At 48.8% G+C, this 16,971-nt stretch overlaps 1 protein-coding gene across 5 annotated transcripts in view; it reads right to left on the reverse strand.

Moving 5' to 3' along the window:
- nrp1a (neuropilin 1a) overlaps window positions 1-16,620 on the reverse strand; it is a 60,721-nt gene extending 44,101 nt beyond the window's left edge. For 2 of the 5 annotated variants that reach the window (XM_076971400.1, XM_076971396.1), the window contains exons 1-2: window positions 14,864-15,554; window positions 13,480-13,654 (exon numbers count right to left, since the gene is read on the reverse strand). In XM_076971400.1, coding sequence (XP_076827515.1) covers window positions 13,480-13,654; window positions 14,864-14,930 — 242 coding nt within the window. In that variant the 5' untranslated portion in view covers window positions 14,931-15,554. Of the gene's footprint in view, window positions 1-13,479; window positions 13,655-14,863; window positions 15,555-16,207; window positions 16,299-16,481 lie in introns of those variants that run through there. The other 3 variants (XM_076971397.1, XM_076971399.1, XM_076971398.1) reach the window with 3 other exon arrangements.
- Between the last annotated feature and the right edge of the window lie 351 nt (window positions 16,621-16,971).

Genomic DNA, 16,971 nt, shown 5'->3' on the forward strand with positions numbered 1-16,971 from the left:
TCTCCGAGCGGGTCGACACGTTTTCCGAAAAAGCAAATCGCTAGAGAGGCGAGCAATCTGCTGAAGACAGTGTGGAGCCACGCTTCAGTCCAAAGAGTCTGCCTCAAACCACTCCCCCTCCCATCCTAAACCCCTCCCCCTCCCATCTCAAACCCCTCCCTCCGCCAGCCCACGCTTCAGCTTCCTCCCCAGACGACCACACACACACTTGTTTAATGTGTTTTCCCTCTCTCTCTTTCCCTCTGCCCTCTCAGACAATGTCTTTGGCCTTACACTGACAGACATTCATCCGAGGGCTGTCAGCGCACGTAGACCGCCATCAGTCCTGTCAGACCCTTTCCTGCTCAAATGTATCACACACACACACACACACACACACACACACACACACACACACGCTGGAGGTTATGGTGAAAATGAACAGCCAATCCATTGGGGAAATTAAAACAGAAGGGATGAATCTAATTCTCCATGCCCGTCCTCTGTGACTCGGCCGCCCGGCCGCTTGGAGTGAAGAGAGCAGAGAAGACAATCCTGAAGTGTCAAATGAAAACATTAGCTCCAGTTCACACGCGCCTTGGGAAGAGACAATAAACCACAGGCTAACGATATAATCCAGACCTGGGGTGGGAGAGAGACCGCTTCCCCCACAGACGCCCTGCCATTCAAACCCAGACACATATACAGACATGAAACGGATGGAGCATCGGCATCTTTATGTGCGACATGACTTTAACTATCTCTGTGCTGAATGAGGAAAGGATTCTTGCGTTCAGCTGTCAGGCGCTAACGCTAACCATCAAAGCTTAGCCTTGCCTCCAATCGGTTTGTTGTGGGATTAAGCCACATTTGGCAGGCAATCTGGGACTGGGAGACCTGCCCTTAAACACAACAACAACAACAACAGCAAAGAAACAAATAGATTAAACCCCTCAGCTCAGCTGCCAGGAAACTCTAACCCAGATGTCAGGGGTAGGACAGCCACTACTAAACCCACTAGTAAACAGGCACAGTGAAGGTCGTAAAGGCAGGCGTAGAGGTAGGTGTGGAGGCAGGTGTGGAGGCAGGTGTGGAGGTAGGGGTGGAGGTAGGTGTGGAGGTAGGTGTGGAGGCAGGTGTAGAGGCAGGTGTGGAGGTAGGGGTGGAGGTAGGGGTGGAGGCAGGTGTGGAGGCAGGTGTGGAGGTAGGGGTGGAGGTAGGGGTGGAGGCAGGTGTAGAGGCAGGTGTGGAGGCAGGTGTAGAGGCAGGTGTGGAGGTAGGGGTGGAGGCAGGTGTGGAGGCAGGTGTGGAGGTAGGGGTGGAGGTAGGTGTGGAGGCAGGTGTGGAGGTAGGGGTGGAGGTAGGGGTGGAGGCAGGTGTGGAGGCAGGTGTAGAGGCAGGTGTGGAGGTAGGGGTGGAGGCAGGTGTGGAGGCAGGTGTGGAGGTAGGGGTGGAGATAGGGGTGGAGGCAGGTGTGGAGGCAGGTGTGGAGGCAGGTGTGGAGGTAGGGGTGGAGGCAGGTGTGGAGGCAGGTGTGGAGGTAGGGGTGGAGGTAGGGGTGGAGGCAGGTGTGGAGGCAGGTGTGGAGGCAGGTGTGGAGGTAGGGGTGGAGGTAGGGGTGGAGGCAGGTGTGGAGGCAGGTGTGGAGGCAGGTGTGGAGGTAGGGGTGGAGGTAGGGGTGGAGGCAGTTTGCTTTGTGCTGGAGGTCTTTTGGCATTGTCCGCTTTGGCCTAAAGATTATTCCACTTATTTTTAGTCAAGTCGATTTATCACAGCAGCCTGCACCCCATGCGTTCATAAACGGCAATTATGATTAACATTGATGGATTCAGCACGCCTGCCTTCATTAGCCTACCTAATTATACTTTTCAGACATCCACAGATTTCCAACAAATTATATATTTATTATATTAATACATTTAAAAGTATTACAGGTCAATTATGGTGTCTAACAGGTACCTAGACAGAGCAATCTTAAGCAAGACAAGAGTGCGTGAGAGAGGAGAGAGAGAGTGGGAGAGGAGGAGGAGAGAGGAGAGAGAGAGTGGGAGGGGAGGAGGAGAGAGGAGAGAGAGAGTGGGAGGGGAGGAGGAGAGAGGAGAGAGAGAGTGGGAGAGGAGGAGGAGAGAGGAGAGAGAGAGTGGGAGGGGAGGAGGAGAGAGGAGAGAGAGAGAGTGGGAGGGGAGGAGGAGAGAGGAGAGAGAGAGTGGGAGGGGAGGAGGAGAGAGGAGAGAGAGAGAGAGTGGGAGGGGAGGAGGAGAGAGGAGAGAGAGAGTGGGAGGGGAGGAGGAGAGAGGAGAGAGAGAGTGGGAGGGGAGGAGGAGAGAGGAGAGAGAGAGAGAGTGGGAGGGGAGGAGGAGAGAGGAGAGAGAGAGTGGGAGGGGAGGAGGAGAGAGGAGAGAAAGAGTGGGAGAGGAGGAGGGGGCATTCCGAAGGTCACACAACTGTCTAGCAGTAGTAGTTTCATGAGTCTGCACGCCCCTGGCACTTTAGATGCTGGGGATCTACCCCCCACGCCCACGCCCACGCCCACGCCCACCCCCACACCCATGCCAGATCCAGCCTCTCGGTGGTGAAATATCTTCACGATTACAGTGCGGGTCGAGCCTCCTTGCCATGCTACTATAAAATGGGAGAGAGAGAGTGAAAGAGTCTTGCTGGAAGCGCTTGACCCTGTGTCTCATGTGAGAAACACAAAACTCTCTCTGTTTGTGAAGCCCTGTGCGAGTGTCCTCTGGGGACAGCCCAGCTGGGACGCCTCTGTCTCTGTCACTCCGAAACATGGCTGCGCTCAGGGCCTACGTCTCACTTACGGAGAGTCTGCAGTCCGCAGTTTAAAAAGCATCATATAGAAGATGATTTCACACCCAATTGTCTCCTCCTCCTAACACCAAAGGGCGTATATTTAATAGAATAGCTACTAATATATTCAGAGCTATGCATGAGCTGGTCTGTGAAGGCCCCGTGCTCCATCTCTGCTCCCCTTTCCACTTCATTGTAATATAAAACGTTTCGCTGCCTCATTCTAAGAACCACAGATGGAATCTTAGACAATAAACCGCCCCCATTTACCATCAGACATCCCACTCTTATTCTACTAAGAGCACGAGTGTTTAATTAGTGCCTCTTCTCAGGAGCAGGATGGCTAATGCGTGCTCCTGGCTAAACGTCCTCGGGTGGAATCGTTGCGGGGAAGTCCCGTCGCCCACCTCTCCGAGCTGCGGCGGGCCGGGCCCTTACTGAGGAGCAGGACCCCCGCCCTGCTGAAGCACATCTGGTCCCGCTGGTCCCATTGGGAGCCAGGAACAGGAGCAAAGTGGCTCCACATTTACGCTCAGTCATGCTGCACTAAGATTCACGCGCACTGGAAAGACGAGTCCACTAGCGCCAGGTTTCCCAGAGTCCTGCACATGTGTAAATCATTACTGCAGTTTTGGCCTCTACAATATCGTAAACTACAACAACAATAAAAGCAATTTGAAAATGCAATTACTGCATTCCATTTTGTAGTAACATTGGTGCTTTAATAGTGAACATTGGTAGTTATAGCAACACCTCAGCAAAAGAGCACCCAGAGAAATCCCAGAGAATTCTCTTCAGGGTGGAGCTCAGAGAAGTATGGCTGAGCACTTACTTATCATCACAGTCTGATAAAGACACAGTCTGATTAAGACATGGTCTGAATAGTACACAATCTGATAAAGACACAGTCTGATTAAGACACAATCTGATAAAGGAAGTCTCATAAAGATACAGTCTGATTAAGGCAATCTGATAAAGAGAGTGTGATTAAGACACATAAAAACGTGTATTTCCATTAAAATAATTTGACATCATCCACACGCGGAAATTATTAACTGTGATTACTCATACTGTTACTCACAGCAACTGCAAAATGCACAACTAAACCTTCAATCTCAGATAAGGCTCAACTGTCTACCTCTGATAAACGGACACAAAACAGCTCTGTGGCTCTGTGACCAGCTACCAAACAGAAAGAAAGAAAACACAAAAATGCCCACCAGGAGGGAAAAGATAAAAGCATAAAAAGAAAAACACGAATAAATATGAACTCTGTCAGGGATACCATTTCTCCACCATTACTGGAGGAATTGTCTCTATTTAGCCCACCTTGACATCTGGTAGGTGGGGGTACCTGCCGTCCCCTTAGCCAGGGCCGGCTCTAGAGGGCCCTGTTACAGCGATGGAACTTCAAGGGTGGGCACGGGGGAATGGAATGGGTACAGTAGCAGGGCCAGACACACAATGTCTTCCATTAGACACACAACCCCCCATGGTCAGGAGCTCTGTGTGTGTCTGCTCTAATGAGGCCAGACCCTGCTTCTAGAGCACACCGATGAGGATGCTTGCACACACACACACACACACAGGGGAAGAGTGAAGTAGGGGCCACACTCAAACCTCAGCAGTGGGTTAGCTTCTATGACAGAAACACAATGCTACTGCTGTTAACAGCCCTCCATATAACTACCCCGTGAAGGATGTGAACATACAGTGTCATATTACACAGATGAGTGGCTAATGCTGGTTAAACCATAATAACAACACTGAAAGACACTAAACTTAAAACTAAAAACAGGCACATTATTATCCAACAATTAATCGGATAATAAATCTTAAAGAAATTAATAATTAATCCTAAAGTAAAGAAAATAATGTATTCATTTAGCTCAGTGTGATACTGCCCAAGCTCAGTGTGATACTGTGACCCACTGAACTGAAACCTGGACTAAATTTAGACCCAAACAATTTGGTCCAGTAGGACATGTGACTGTGCTGCAGGACATGTAAGAGATGTGTCCTTAAACACCAACCCACCAACGCACACACACACACACACACACACACACACACACACACACACACACACACACACACACACACACACACACACACACACACACACACACACACACACACACACACACGTATATGTGCGCTTGCAGTGAGTCAGTTACAACAGTATTTGGCCCATTTCTCTGTTGTAGTAGCATGGAGACCAAGCTGTGGAGCAGTGGACCACATACAGCCAGACAGTAACAGGGAAGGTGAACCAGAGGTAAGAGTCTGGGGGAGAGAGAGGCGGAAGAGAGAAGAGAGGGAGACAGAAGGAGAAAAGAGAAAGAAAGAGACATTTGAGTTAATGAATGACAGGTTGTCCTGAGGCTCAGGGTCCTGGGTCCTGGAGTTCACTCGTTACTTCACACACTCTTCCTCTTCTCTCATGTCCTTCCTGCTTCTCTCCTCCACTTCCACAGCCCCACACTGGATGCCTGAGAGGGGAGGGGGCTAGGAAGGCCAGGGGCTACAACCGTGACTTATTCAGTTACCACACACACACACACACACACACACACACACACACACACACACACACACACACACACACACACACACACACACACACACACGTCTCCTCTTTCATCTCTAGCCATCCTTCATTCTCCGTTCACAGTCAGGGCAGGATGCATCAGCTCTGACCAGGTCAACACCGTAACTCACAAACACAGGACACTGTCCTGCCTTGTACTGCGTAAAAACTACTCCCCTCCCGATACACACACACACACACACACACACACACACACACACACACACACACACACACACACACACACACACAACCTTCAGATGTTTGTTTATTTCTTATTGAGAGAGAGGAAAAGAGAACAAAGAAAAAACAAATTCTGAAAATGGCCTCTAAACTCTCCCACATTTGTTTTGGTGTCTATTAATGTGATGGATGGTCTTTTCCTTTATGTGTCTAAATCACTGCAGATCTCTCTCTCCCATCCTCCCTCCCTCCCGCTTTCTCTCCTTCCCTCCTCTCTCTCTCTCTCTCTCTGTCTGTCTAACTCATTTCTTTTTTTCCCTCCCTCCTTCCATCTCTCCCTCTCTCTGTTCATCCTCTCCCTGTAATGGGAAATGCTTCCAGATTTTGGAACTGCAGGACTCATGCTGAGGCGAGCAGGTGCCAAGCACCGCCTTTCTTCCGCTGCAACTGGTGTGGCCTGTGTGTGTGTGTGTGTGTGTGTGTGTGTGTGTGTGTGTGTGTGTGTGTGTGTGTGTGTGTGTGTGGGGTCGTGTGCTTGTGTGTACTGCATGTATGTTTGTGTGTGTGTGTGTGTGTGGGGGGGGGGGGGGGTCGTGTGCTTGTGTGTACTGCATGTATGTTTGTGTGTGTGTGTGTGTGTGTGTGTGTGTGGGGGGGGGGGGGGGGGGGGTCGTGTGCTTGTGTGTACTGCATGTATGTGTGTGTGTGTGTGTGTGTGTGTGTGTGTGTGTGTGGGCTCAAGCATCCATGTGCACGTGCATGCATGTATTTACTGTGGCACAGCTTGATCAACACACTGGTGCCAAAGGCAGTGCCAAAGTTTGGAGGGCAAGCTGACCTCGGCGTTCCCAAACGGGCACGCGCTGCGCCACGCGGCCCCAGCCAGCCCGGAACCTCCTCCGCCGCTAATGAGCTGAACCTTCTCAGCAGGACTGGCTGACCTACCGGCGGGAGGAGAGGGGGCCAGTGTAGAGGAGGAGGGGGCAGCCGGGGAGAAAACAGGAGCGGGACAGGGGATGCATGGCACCCTCAAGCTCCACTTGGAAGCCATAGGAGGGTCCTGCAATCCCTCCACGGGCACTGCGTTAGCACGGCGTTAGCACGGCGTTAGTACGGCGTTAGCATGGTCATGTTAGTGGCTGTTATGATATCAACCAGCAAAATGACACTGTGAAAAATTCCGCAAGTGAACCGCAAGTGTCCAGTGCCCTGCTGGAAGAGATGAGGAGAAGCCATCAGCCAGGCCTGTGTGAGGTGAGAGCTGCTCCCCTGACCCGGTCACAGACAAGTTAGGCCCATCTGCCACCATTATACCCAGTGGTTCTAGAACCACTCCCAGAACTACAGTCAGAGCCACACACAGAATTACAGTCTGAACCACACACAGAACCACAGCCAGAGCCTGAAGTATGAGCAGAGCCAGATCTTTAGCCAGACCTACAGCCGCAATTCCAGCCAGAACTGTAACCAGTTACAGCCAGAGTTACAATCACTCTTAGCACTTTCCCACTGTCACGGTACCTGTGCTGGTGCCAAATTCTTGAATGGCTCTGTGTTTTTCCACTGCAAAAACATTGTTTCTTGCCTGGAAAAAATGTCTCCATTCTGGCTCCATAATCTTGCTGGTCTGGAACCAACGGACCTGTGAAGCAAGCGGATGCAGGGCGGGAGCTTGGCGACACCGCGTGAAGTTTACAACTAGAAACATGAGAGCGGCAGCAGCAGTGAATCATCAGAGCTCCTGAGAAGCTGAACAAGTTCATTCTGGATGTTGGCTTCAAAAAATGAAGCAACATTTGCAAAAGAAGAGTGTGTTCCTCATGCGGTTTCTGACGAGTGTGTTCCTCAGGGTTAGAGAACTCCCACATCATGATGCGTAATCATTGGGCTCTCAAACCAGTGGAAAGGCGGATCTGTTCTTAAGATGTTTGCTGGTTCATGAAACCAACACCAACACCAGATTCAACACCAGATTCAACACCGGATTCAACACCAGTACTTGTTAGAATGGGAAAATGCATCTTACCAGGGCTTTAACCAATCAGGGTATTACCCCACCAGGGCTTTAACCAATCAGGGTATTACCACACCTAAGCTTTAACCTGTCAGAGCTTTAACCAGCTTAAGGTGGAACCTCTTCAATAAAAAGCAACACTTGGCAAACTGAAGATGAGCTAAACAACGGGGCGGATCAATTAAAGTAGCGCCAGTGAGGCCCTCTGAGCATGTGGAGAGAAGGTGCGCTCTAAGAACTCAGTCTGAACCTGTTCAGCCAATCACTGAGACCCGAGGCGCCAGCTCCTCACGAGTGCTGACTACACCTCTGCTGTTGTTGCTGAGAGACCATAAAAACACGATCTACATATCTGAAGCGGAGCACAGAGACCAACCAATAGCAGTCGGCCTGTTGCTGACAGAGCCGCACTTCATCCAGACAAGCTATCGCACTCTTGGAACAGAACTCTGAGTTTAACCGCAGGTTTATCATTGATGGGCCTTTTTATCTGAAGGGGAGGAAGAGGGGGCGTGTCAGAGGACAGACGCTAAACATGCTGATTCAGAATGAACCGTGAGCTCGTGCTCCTCCAATCACGACTGTTCCTGAGCCTCTTTTGGAGGAGCTGGAAACAGCAGGAATGGTGGGAATATCTCCGCTTGGCTGCCGAAGCAAATCCATGGAAACGGCTCCATGTTTTACTGGCTCACAGGAGGAGGGTGGCTTTGTATAGCTCACAAAAGGAACATATAGTGTAGAATATACAATAGCTAAAAAAAACGTTTTCATACTTGCAAATCCAGCGCCATCTTCGTGCTGATTTTATTTCATCTCCGTTGTCGTACGGCTGTAATGCGCATTCCCCCCTTTTCCACGCTCGCTTGTTTTTGGTTTGTTTTTGGTTCGTTTCTGCGCCTCCCTCTCCACTATCACTGTTTCCACCTGTGCTCGCCTTTTTCCCGCTGAATTACTCCCCCTTCCTCACACCCCTCCCTCCCACTGAGTCTTCCTCAAATATTCTCCGTCTAACACTTTTCACTCTTCCTTCTCCACACCTCGCCCCCCTCCATCCCTCCTTCCTCTTCCCCGCTCTCAGATCCGCTCATGCTGAGCAGCGAAAAGGCAGAAAGAGAGGGAGAGAGAAAGAGAGAGAGAGAGAGAAAGAGAGAGAGAGCAAGGGAGGGGGGGCACATGAATCAAGTCACTGACAGAGCAGCAGGGAGTATGGCAGATGTCGCAGACAGAGAGAGCTTTTCAATCAGCCTGTCCTTCCAGCACATGGCCAAGGTGAAGCACTTCCCCTTGTCCAGACACACACACACACACACACACACACACACACACACACACACACACACACACTGCACTATAATTCCACCTGATTCTGTGAACCCCTGTTTCAGTGTCACATTTGAAAGAGAAAATTGGGGCCAAGAGTGAGAGACACAGATATAGAAAAAGAAAGAAAGGAACAGAGAGAGAGAGAGAGAGAGAGAGAGAGAGAGAGAGAGAGAGAGAGAGAGAGAGAGGTGTCGGAGGTGTGGTGCTTGCCTGTTTCACTTCAACAGAACCCATGACCACTGTACAGTGCCATTCTGGATACAGGGTGTTGTCTGGGAATTTCACCTCCTCAGCTGTTTTGAGTGTGTAAGTGTGTTTGAGTGTTGTGCATGTATATACATGCTCGTGTGTGCTCACGTGTGTGTACTGACGCTTGTATGAGTATCTCTGTGCCTAGAATTCACTGAAATGCAGAGCGTAAATCTGATTTGGGACCATTGGGGAGAAAAAAAGCTTCCAAACCTTCCAAATTGCCCTGAGCCGTGCCAAATGCTTGCGCGGTAATGGGCCGCTTTCGTCCGCCACAATCGAATTTAGCGGCACGACACTTCAGCCTCACGTGGCAAGCTCGCCGCTATCTGAAACGAGTGACTGTGGCCTTCCAACACTGCGCCCATTTTAGACCTGTTAAACGAGCCACGAGCTCGCCCCTCCGGATGGTCCATAACAGCCGGTCCTGTCGGATCACTCTGTTTGATCCCTCTGACACTCTCACACAAAGCTCACATTCATTAGCGGCGGCTATAAGTGTCTGGAACGCGGGAACGAGCGTTGTTTGTCCTGTCCTTCTCCACAAGCCCCGAGGTCAGAATACTCCCTGTTTCTAAAAATCCCCAATGGCACGAGATCAAAGGGTGGAGATCCATTTCTCTGGCCTCTAATCCACCCACCTGACAAGGACTGATGACCAATTGCACCATTCAACTCTCTCCATATTTGTGAGGGCTTCTGTGGGGAGTGTGAGGGAGGTTAAGGAGACCAGAAGGATCAGGCAGACTTATGGCTGGGGCAGAGGAGCATATAGAAGAGGTGTGTGGGGGAGAGGAGTTACATCACACTACACCCTTGCTGGAACTCAAGCAAGCAATGCATAAAGGCCTTGCCATGGATTTACAAAAGTATGTGGACTAGAAGGCTTAATGGGAAATCCTTTACACACACTTTACTCTTTTCACACACACACACACACACACACACACACACACACACACACACACACACACACACACACACACACACACACACACACACACACACACACACACACACACACACACACTATTTACAACTGGTTCAAATCCACAGCAGGAAGTCTCTCCCCCACAGCCTGTGGTCTGCGTCTCATTCAGGCCGCCCTCCCTCCCCTAGCTAGGCCTCTGCAGCCGCCCCGCCGCCCCACAACCCCATCGCCCCGCCGCCCCACAACCCCACCGCCCCAGCGCCACTCCCGCAGGTGCAGGCTGAGCACAGACGGTGTGTGTGAGCGGACGGGCGTGTGCCTGCTGTCGCCTCAGCCAGAGTGCGGAGGAAGGAGTGGGTGAGTCGAAACTTGCGCTTCTTAGCACTCAGGTCCTCTGCGATTAGTGAGGGCCCAGACACAAGGACTTCACACAGGCCTACAGCAGGATGTTCTTAAGTACACATTCTGTAAAACCAGCCCCAACCCCTCCCCAAACACCAGTTCTGCTCACACACATACACAGCTAAAAGCACTGTGGTCAGTCAAAATCCTGTGTTCTCAGAAATGGTCTAGAGAATGCATGTTTGAGGGAAAGCAGTCCAGCGTTTGATCGCCGGGAAGAATGTCTGCCTGATTCATCACCTGCTGTCCCTGTGTCCACTAACGTCTCAAATCCAGGTATCCTGAGGAGATCGTGCTGACCTGGTCTTTGGTCAGCAGATCTTAATGCATTAGTGATTCATGCCACAGTCGGAGGGGGTCTCCTGTCTGCAAAATGCCACTTCTGACATAATGTATACAAAACCCGAACGCACGACCACGCAGCAGTACGCCAAGGGTCAGGCCTTTGGGAAACTCATTGAGCCTTAATAGACTCTCTGTGTGTGCCAAGAGGTTTTTCTAAGTCCAATGTTCAAGGGCTCGGCCTGACAGAGGCAGCAAAGCTGTCTGTGTTCCTCTGTGAGGCTTCAAGCGAACACTGTTTGCATTCAAACTAGATCCATCTGGAGCGGGGAGGGCTTAGCAATCTATAGACGCACACAAATGAGTGTGTGTATGTTTATAGACTTTTGCAGTAGAAAGGTCCAGACAATTCAGACATTAGGGAGGTCTTAACACATGTAGGCCTCCCTGCCAAGCCCTGGGAGGAGCCTGTTAACTCTGGGAGGGGCATGTGAGGGGCATGGGAGGAGCTTTGGGGGGTAGCTCCCTGCTCAGGGCTGGGAAAACGCTCCAGTTCAAATATTTGCCTTCGCAGGGTCAGCTTTCTCCTGAAACTCCACAAGCAGCCGTGACACAGTCAAAAGTCCCTAAAAGAGACAAAGAATACAAACAAGGTCCAAAGGTCCTTCCTTGAGCAGTACTTCAGGCCTCGTCTCCCAGCGCCCCTCCCCCTGCTCCGGCCTCTCACTCTCACACTCTCGCTGTCTCGTCTTTCTCCCCAAACGTGTCGGCATGTCCACGCCGGGCTCGGCGGCCTCCCTCCCTTATCTCGGCGGGCCGGGCCACTCCCCTCGTTTGCTCTGCTGATAACGGACATGTCAGGGACGCGGGGAACATGTGTGTTCCATTTGCCGTTAATTAGATTGCCAGCAGCCCACTGAACCGGCCTTCGCGGAGTCCGTCTGATAAAGAGGACCATTATGGACATCAACAGTTTCCATCATGCAAAAGCTCTTAATGCGACGGCAGCTGAAAGCCGGAGTGGAGGAAACACTCTGCAGACACCCTGCCTGCCACACACACGTCCAGCACAACTCCACATCACACTGGTGAAAAACACACACCTCCACCTGTGTGTCTCCTAGGGTTACACTAATCACTACAGCGGATCAAACGAAACGAACCAAAATCCATGTAAGCTTTTCACAGCTACTAAAAGTGTCTTAAAGAGATGAAATTATTAAGTGGAAATTAAACCCAGCGAAGATCTAGTGTCATCCTAACCATAAATCTGAACCGTGGATGATGTGAAGATGGTGGAGGTAATCTAGAACAAGCAGGAGGCTCATGTTCGTCGTCTGCTGAAGGCATGTTGAGGGAAAGTGGAGCACGTTTGAGGGGCTGCAGTGGGCCGGTTGTGTTTCACAGACGTCTCTCTAGCTTAGTTGTTAGGATGTCCTTCAATAACATGGTTTACAAAGCATGACCACGAATGCGGGTAAATTGCACATGGGCCTTCCTCCAAGTATCAGAAGGGCACTTGGCAACGAGCCTGTAAAGTGATATCTGTAGTATCTACTAACCAACGAAAGGAGCAGCTAACAAATTAACGATCTGTCATGTTAAAAACATAAAGGCAAGGATCAAATTTGCCAAACATGGAATTGCATGACTGCTGGTGGAGGCGTGTCGCACACTGAGATGTCGAGATCAAAACGCAGAGGAATCATGACTTACAAAGTGGAAGAGATTTCTGATTACAGCCTCCAGCACCTATTCTTTCACTCAGCGTATTTAAACAATAGAAACTGGGAAAATTTAATTAGCAGAGGGATGCGTTGTGTTTGCACCATGTGTCCATCCACACTCCGATCTATACGAGTAGCTCCCGTTGGAAGCTTGCGTGTGTTGGGGTGGGGTGGGGGTTAGTCTCTGGGTAGGGAAACCTGACCCCGCAGAAGGAGCAGACCCTTTGTGCTGCCAGCACTGGGTCATCTAAAGCTGTAAATCTCTGTAGGTTTACAGGGCTGTAAAGAAGTAAAGATCCTGATAAACGGTGCCATTAATACGAGACTTTCTGTGAACACAAAGGACTCAGGGCGGAAGACTATCTGGGTGGAGAGGATACTATAGCAGGGACGGCCACATGGTGACAGTCCTCTGACAACGTTCTCCAGACCCTCCGGCACAAACAAAGGGAGCAGACAGGACACCAGGGGTGAGAGAGAGAGCAAGAGAGGGAGAGAGAGAGAGACAGAGAGAGGTGTACCACAGAGCACTAGTGCAACTCTCACATTACAGATAGTGTTCAGATAGCCCACGCACACAACAGGTCAACTGTGCTTATTCATGATTCTATAAATACACTATATATATATATATATATATATATATATATATATATATATATATATATATATATATATATATATATATATATATATATATATATATATATAAAGCACAAATGAAGAAACGATAGATAAAACAAAAAACTCGTTTTAAGTAGAGTAGAAGCTCTAAAACAAGGTTTATCTAAAACATTAGATAAAGCAGCTTAGTGTCACAAATACACAATTCAGGTCAGGTTTTGTCATAAATACTGGTCCCCACATTCATTCTGACGAAAAAGATATGAAACCACCGTCTACCGCATAAAAAAACAAAGCAGCGTTCGGGCCGTTGTTGAACAGCCGCTGGGTGGCGCACCTCCACACAGAAACGGCACTAAGGGATCGGACTTACTTGCATTCTCTGTCCTCCAGATCAAAATGAGGGTTAAAGTTGATCAGAATTCTCTGTTGCGGTCCAGGAGCCGTAATCACCCAAACGCATTTCTGAGATGGGAAATAGGAGGCCGGGTATCCGGGCGAGGTGAGGTAATTCGCGCTTGTAATTCTGATATTATCCCCACATTTGTCTGCAACAGAAGTGGAGCCAGAAAGATAAGCTACATGAGTTATAATGTCATATATAGAGATCAATTAAACAAGATCTAAACTACTTTCACGAACGTGTGGAAACGTGCAACAACTCTGTTTGCAATATAGAAGCATAATAATATATAATAAATAGGCTTTGGGGCTATATAATAAATAGACATAAAGATCCCATAATGTAGGACGTTTATAATAAGCAAATGTTGACAAAGGTCCTGACTTTCGGACCTATTTAAAACAAAGAGTTATGCGGGTAAATGTATAATGATAAAGGTATAATAAAGTATACAAGTTTAATTATTTTATTTAAAAAATATACAGGCGTCTTACAGTGCTGAGATAAAATTGAGGTAGACTTTTAACAATAAAAAATAGCCAAAATAAATCCACTAGAATTTATTAGACTACACTGTCTTCTTATTAACGAGAATCATAAGTCCGTTTTGTATCGGACAGTTCAACTTTTTTAATGCATATTTGAATATTTATCACTAGTTTGAGGAATTATTCCTAGTAATGGCAATAGTTTTCTAACTTCTAAAGGCCTAGCTTCATTAAATGACGGTACCGGACCCCCGGCGGTACCGGGACTGACCGGGCTGTAACGGACTGGATGTGAACGTGTCCTTTAGTGACTCGTCAACCTTACTCATTTGGTTCTGTTGAGTCCGTAAAAAGCAGTACCTTTATAGTATGATTCTGAGCTTTCAGTGATTAACTTTTTCGTTTTCTTTTTAAGTCGCCCTTTCTGACCAGTGACTGAGGATAATTTCACTAAAAGTGAATTACTGAAAAAAACGCCAAATACTTATTGAATTACATTTTAAGAACAGTGTATTTTGGAAGCTGTTTCACGTAGCCAAACTATCTTAAAGTTCGTTGAAAAGTTCAAAGCGTTTTCCTTCGTTCAAGCAAGATAGTTAGCCTAATAATTTGTATATATTTTTAAGAGTTTAACAAAACCCTCGGGTTATTAAACTAAATATGTAGAACTAACTTTCACTGCGGTCTCAGCACATTTAACCGTCAGCAGCGCGAGCCCGCCGGGACATGTCGCGCGGACAGGAGCGCGAGCAGGTGAGCTGCCCAGAGCCCCAACCCCTCCATCACGCAGTTCTCACACACTAATCCCCAACATGCTCCTGAAACCCCAACTAAAAACCCAACTCCACATATATCATGTCACTTACCATTTTTGATTGCCCTCGCGGTGACAAAGATTCCCGTTAAGAGGATCGACACTAATCCACAACGCATCCTCGCTTCCTCGTTTGGGTTATGAAAGTGGAAACTAGAAAAATAAAGACGTGAGGAGAAATCCCTCGGTGTCGCCGTGGAGTTAATTCCTCTCACTGGACTTTTTTTGACAGGAAAGGAAGCCAAAAACACAACGAATGTCCGCGCGCGGTAGAATTGTGCCACTTCGCGTCTTCAGGTCGCGCGCATCCTGCCATTCAACTCCGGTTTCCTCCGCGCGCGCTCCGCGTTCCTCTCTTAAACGGTGCGCTTGCCATTTCCTTAAGCAGAAGAGCGAGCCTGTTGAGGAACCATAGAAAGAAACAATAACTCTCGTTTCAGCTCCACACAGACTGATAGCCGACTCGGGCGATCCTTCACTGCGAAGTGCGCCTGGGAGATTAAGCAAGCGGTGCTTACACTTGGGTTAAAAGTAGGTAGATAAGCGAATCACCCTGTGCGTGGTAACCCGACGCTCTGCTTAACCTCAAAATCTGACAAGACACGAGCTAATAAAACAAACATCTGGCAAATAGCATTGCCATGACAGCGTCTTAAGCAAGGGATACACCCCCTAAATTGCAATGGCTTTTCTTCTTTGCGGAGCGCGGTGCGCAGCCTGGCTCCACGGGCTGGGAGGCGCGTATGGGCTTCTCATTGGTTTCATTACAAATATGCAAAGCCAACCTATGCACACCCGCCTCTTTGTAAAAAAAACGGGGAGAGACTATTCTTGTGCTCCAGCCTCAGCCTTCTCCGAACAGTACCGTCTTCACATCCTCGGTGTACCGATGGGCTCCACGGTACAAAACTCACTCATTTCACTATAGCGACGATGTTGACCGATTAGTCGATCGAACACGTTTAACGCCGAAGGTTTGCACAGAAATAGCTCGATACACCTTCGACTGACTACTACTGAAAGTGACAAGCACTGTGTCGTTTCTGTGCAAAATTCTAAGCCAACACACTCGCTAATGATTATAATCCAGGAGTTTAAGTACCGATCCGAACTCGGCTGTGTTTGAAACGCAATGAAAAGCGACCTGAAAGAATTACACGTTGGTGAAACGCAGATAAAAAATACACCCATGATAATGTGCACAGATGAGCAGTAAGACCACCACTATTTGTTATTTATTGCAATTATTTGTTTTATTTTTATATACAAGATTGCTGGAGGTGAATTTGTCTTTATGGTATTTTTATACACGCTATTTAGCCTGAAACAACTACATTATTCTGAGAACATGCAAGCACGCGCGCGTGTTTGATTGAGCACGAAATATAAAACACACCTATTTCGGTCCTTATTGTCTTTCCTCGTGGCGTTTCGTGTGTGAATCTTCTCTACAGTCGCAATACGTGGTTGAGGATCTAGACAACTTCTGTGTTCCTCTCTGCTGCAGTACCAGGATTAAAACACCAATAGGTACCAGGTTCAACGAACGAGTACTCTCACTTTTACACGAATCGCTGTCAACGTTAAAAATAGCTCATCACACAAACCGATGCCATTCGTAACTACCTGTGTCATTCCGTTTAAGTGCCGATAAATCAATAACCACTTGCCTTTTATGTTCCTAAAAACCCAACAGATCTGCTCCCGTGGTCGGGGTGACCAGCCCGCGGTCCTGGGCAGCTCTCCTGCTATTGCGGTGGCCTCCCAAAAATCCGTAAACATGAGAATCGGTTCCTGCCAGGTGTCTCTCTCCGATGGAGACTCAGTCTTTTTGAACTTCTCGTATATCCGTCATGGGCTCACAGCGTTGCGATCGTGGTTCTGCACACCGCTCCCGTGCGCTGTACCGCTCCGGTCCAACCCAAAGTGAGAGAAGACAGCCTACGAGATCAGACTCAAACCAAGCCGCCAGCGTCTTTCCAAAAATAAATGCTGCTTTTCAGGGAAGGGGACGATTCAAACGTGCAAAAGTGAAAAGAACACCGAACCCTCTTTGTGCTCCTTGGAAGATTAAATGAAGTTATGCAGCAGGTTGCGCGGCACCGCTGGCTCGTGCGCGTCCAACACCACCGAGGACGAGAACCCACCCAGCCAAAGGAT

Source organism: Brachyhypopomus gauderio, chromosome 13 (genome assembly GCF_052324685.1).
Source record: "Brachyhypopomus gauderio isolate BG-103 chromosome 13, BGAUD_0.2, whole genome shotgun sequence".
Lineage (NCBI taxonomy): Eukaryota > Metazoa > Chordata > Actinopteri > Gymnotiformes > Hypopomidae > Brachyhypopomus > Brachyhypopomus gauderio.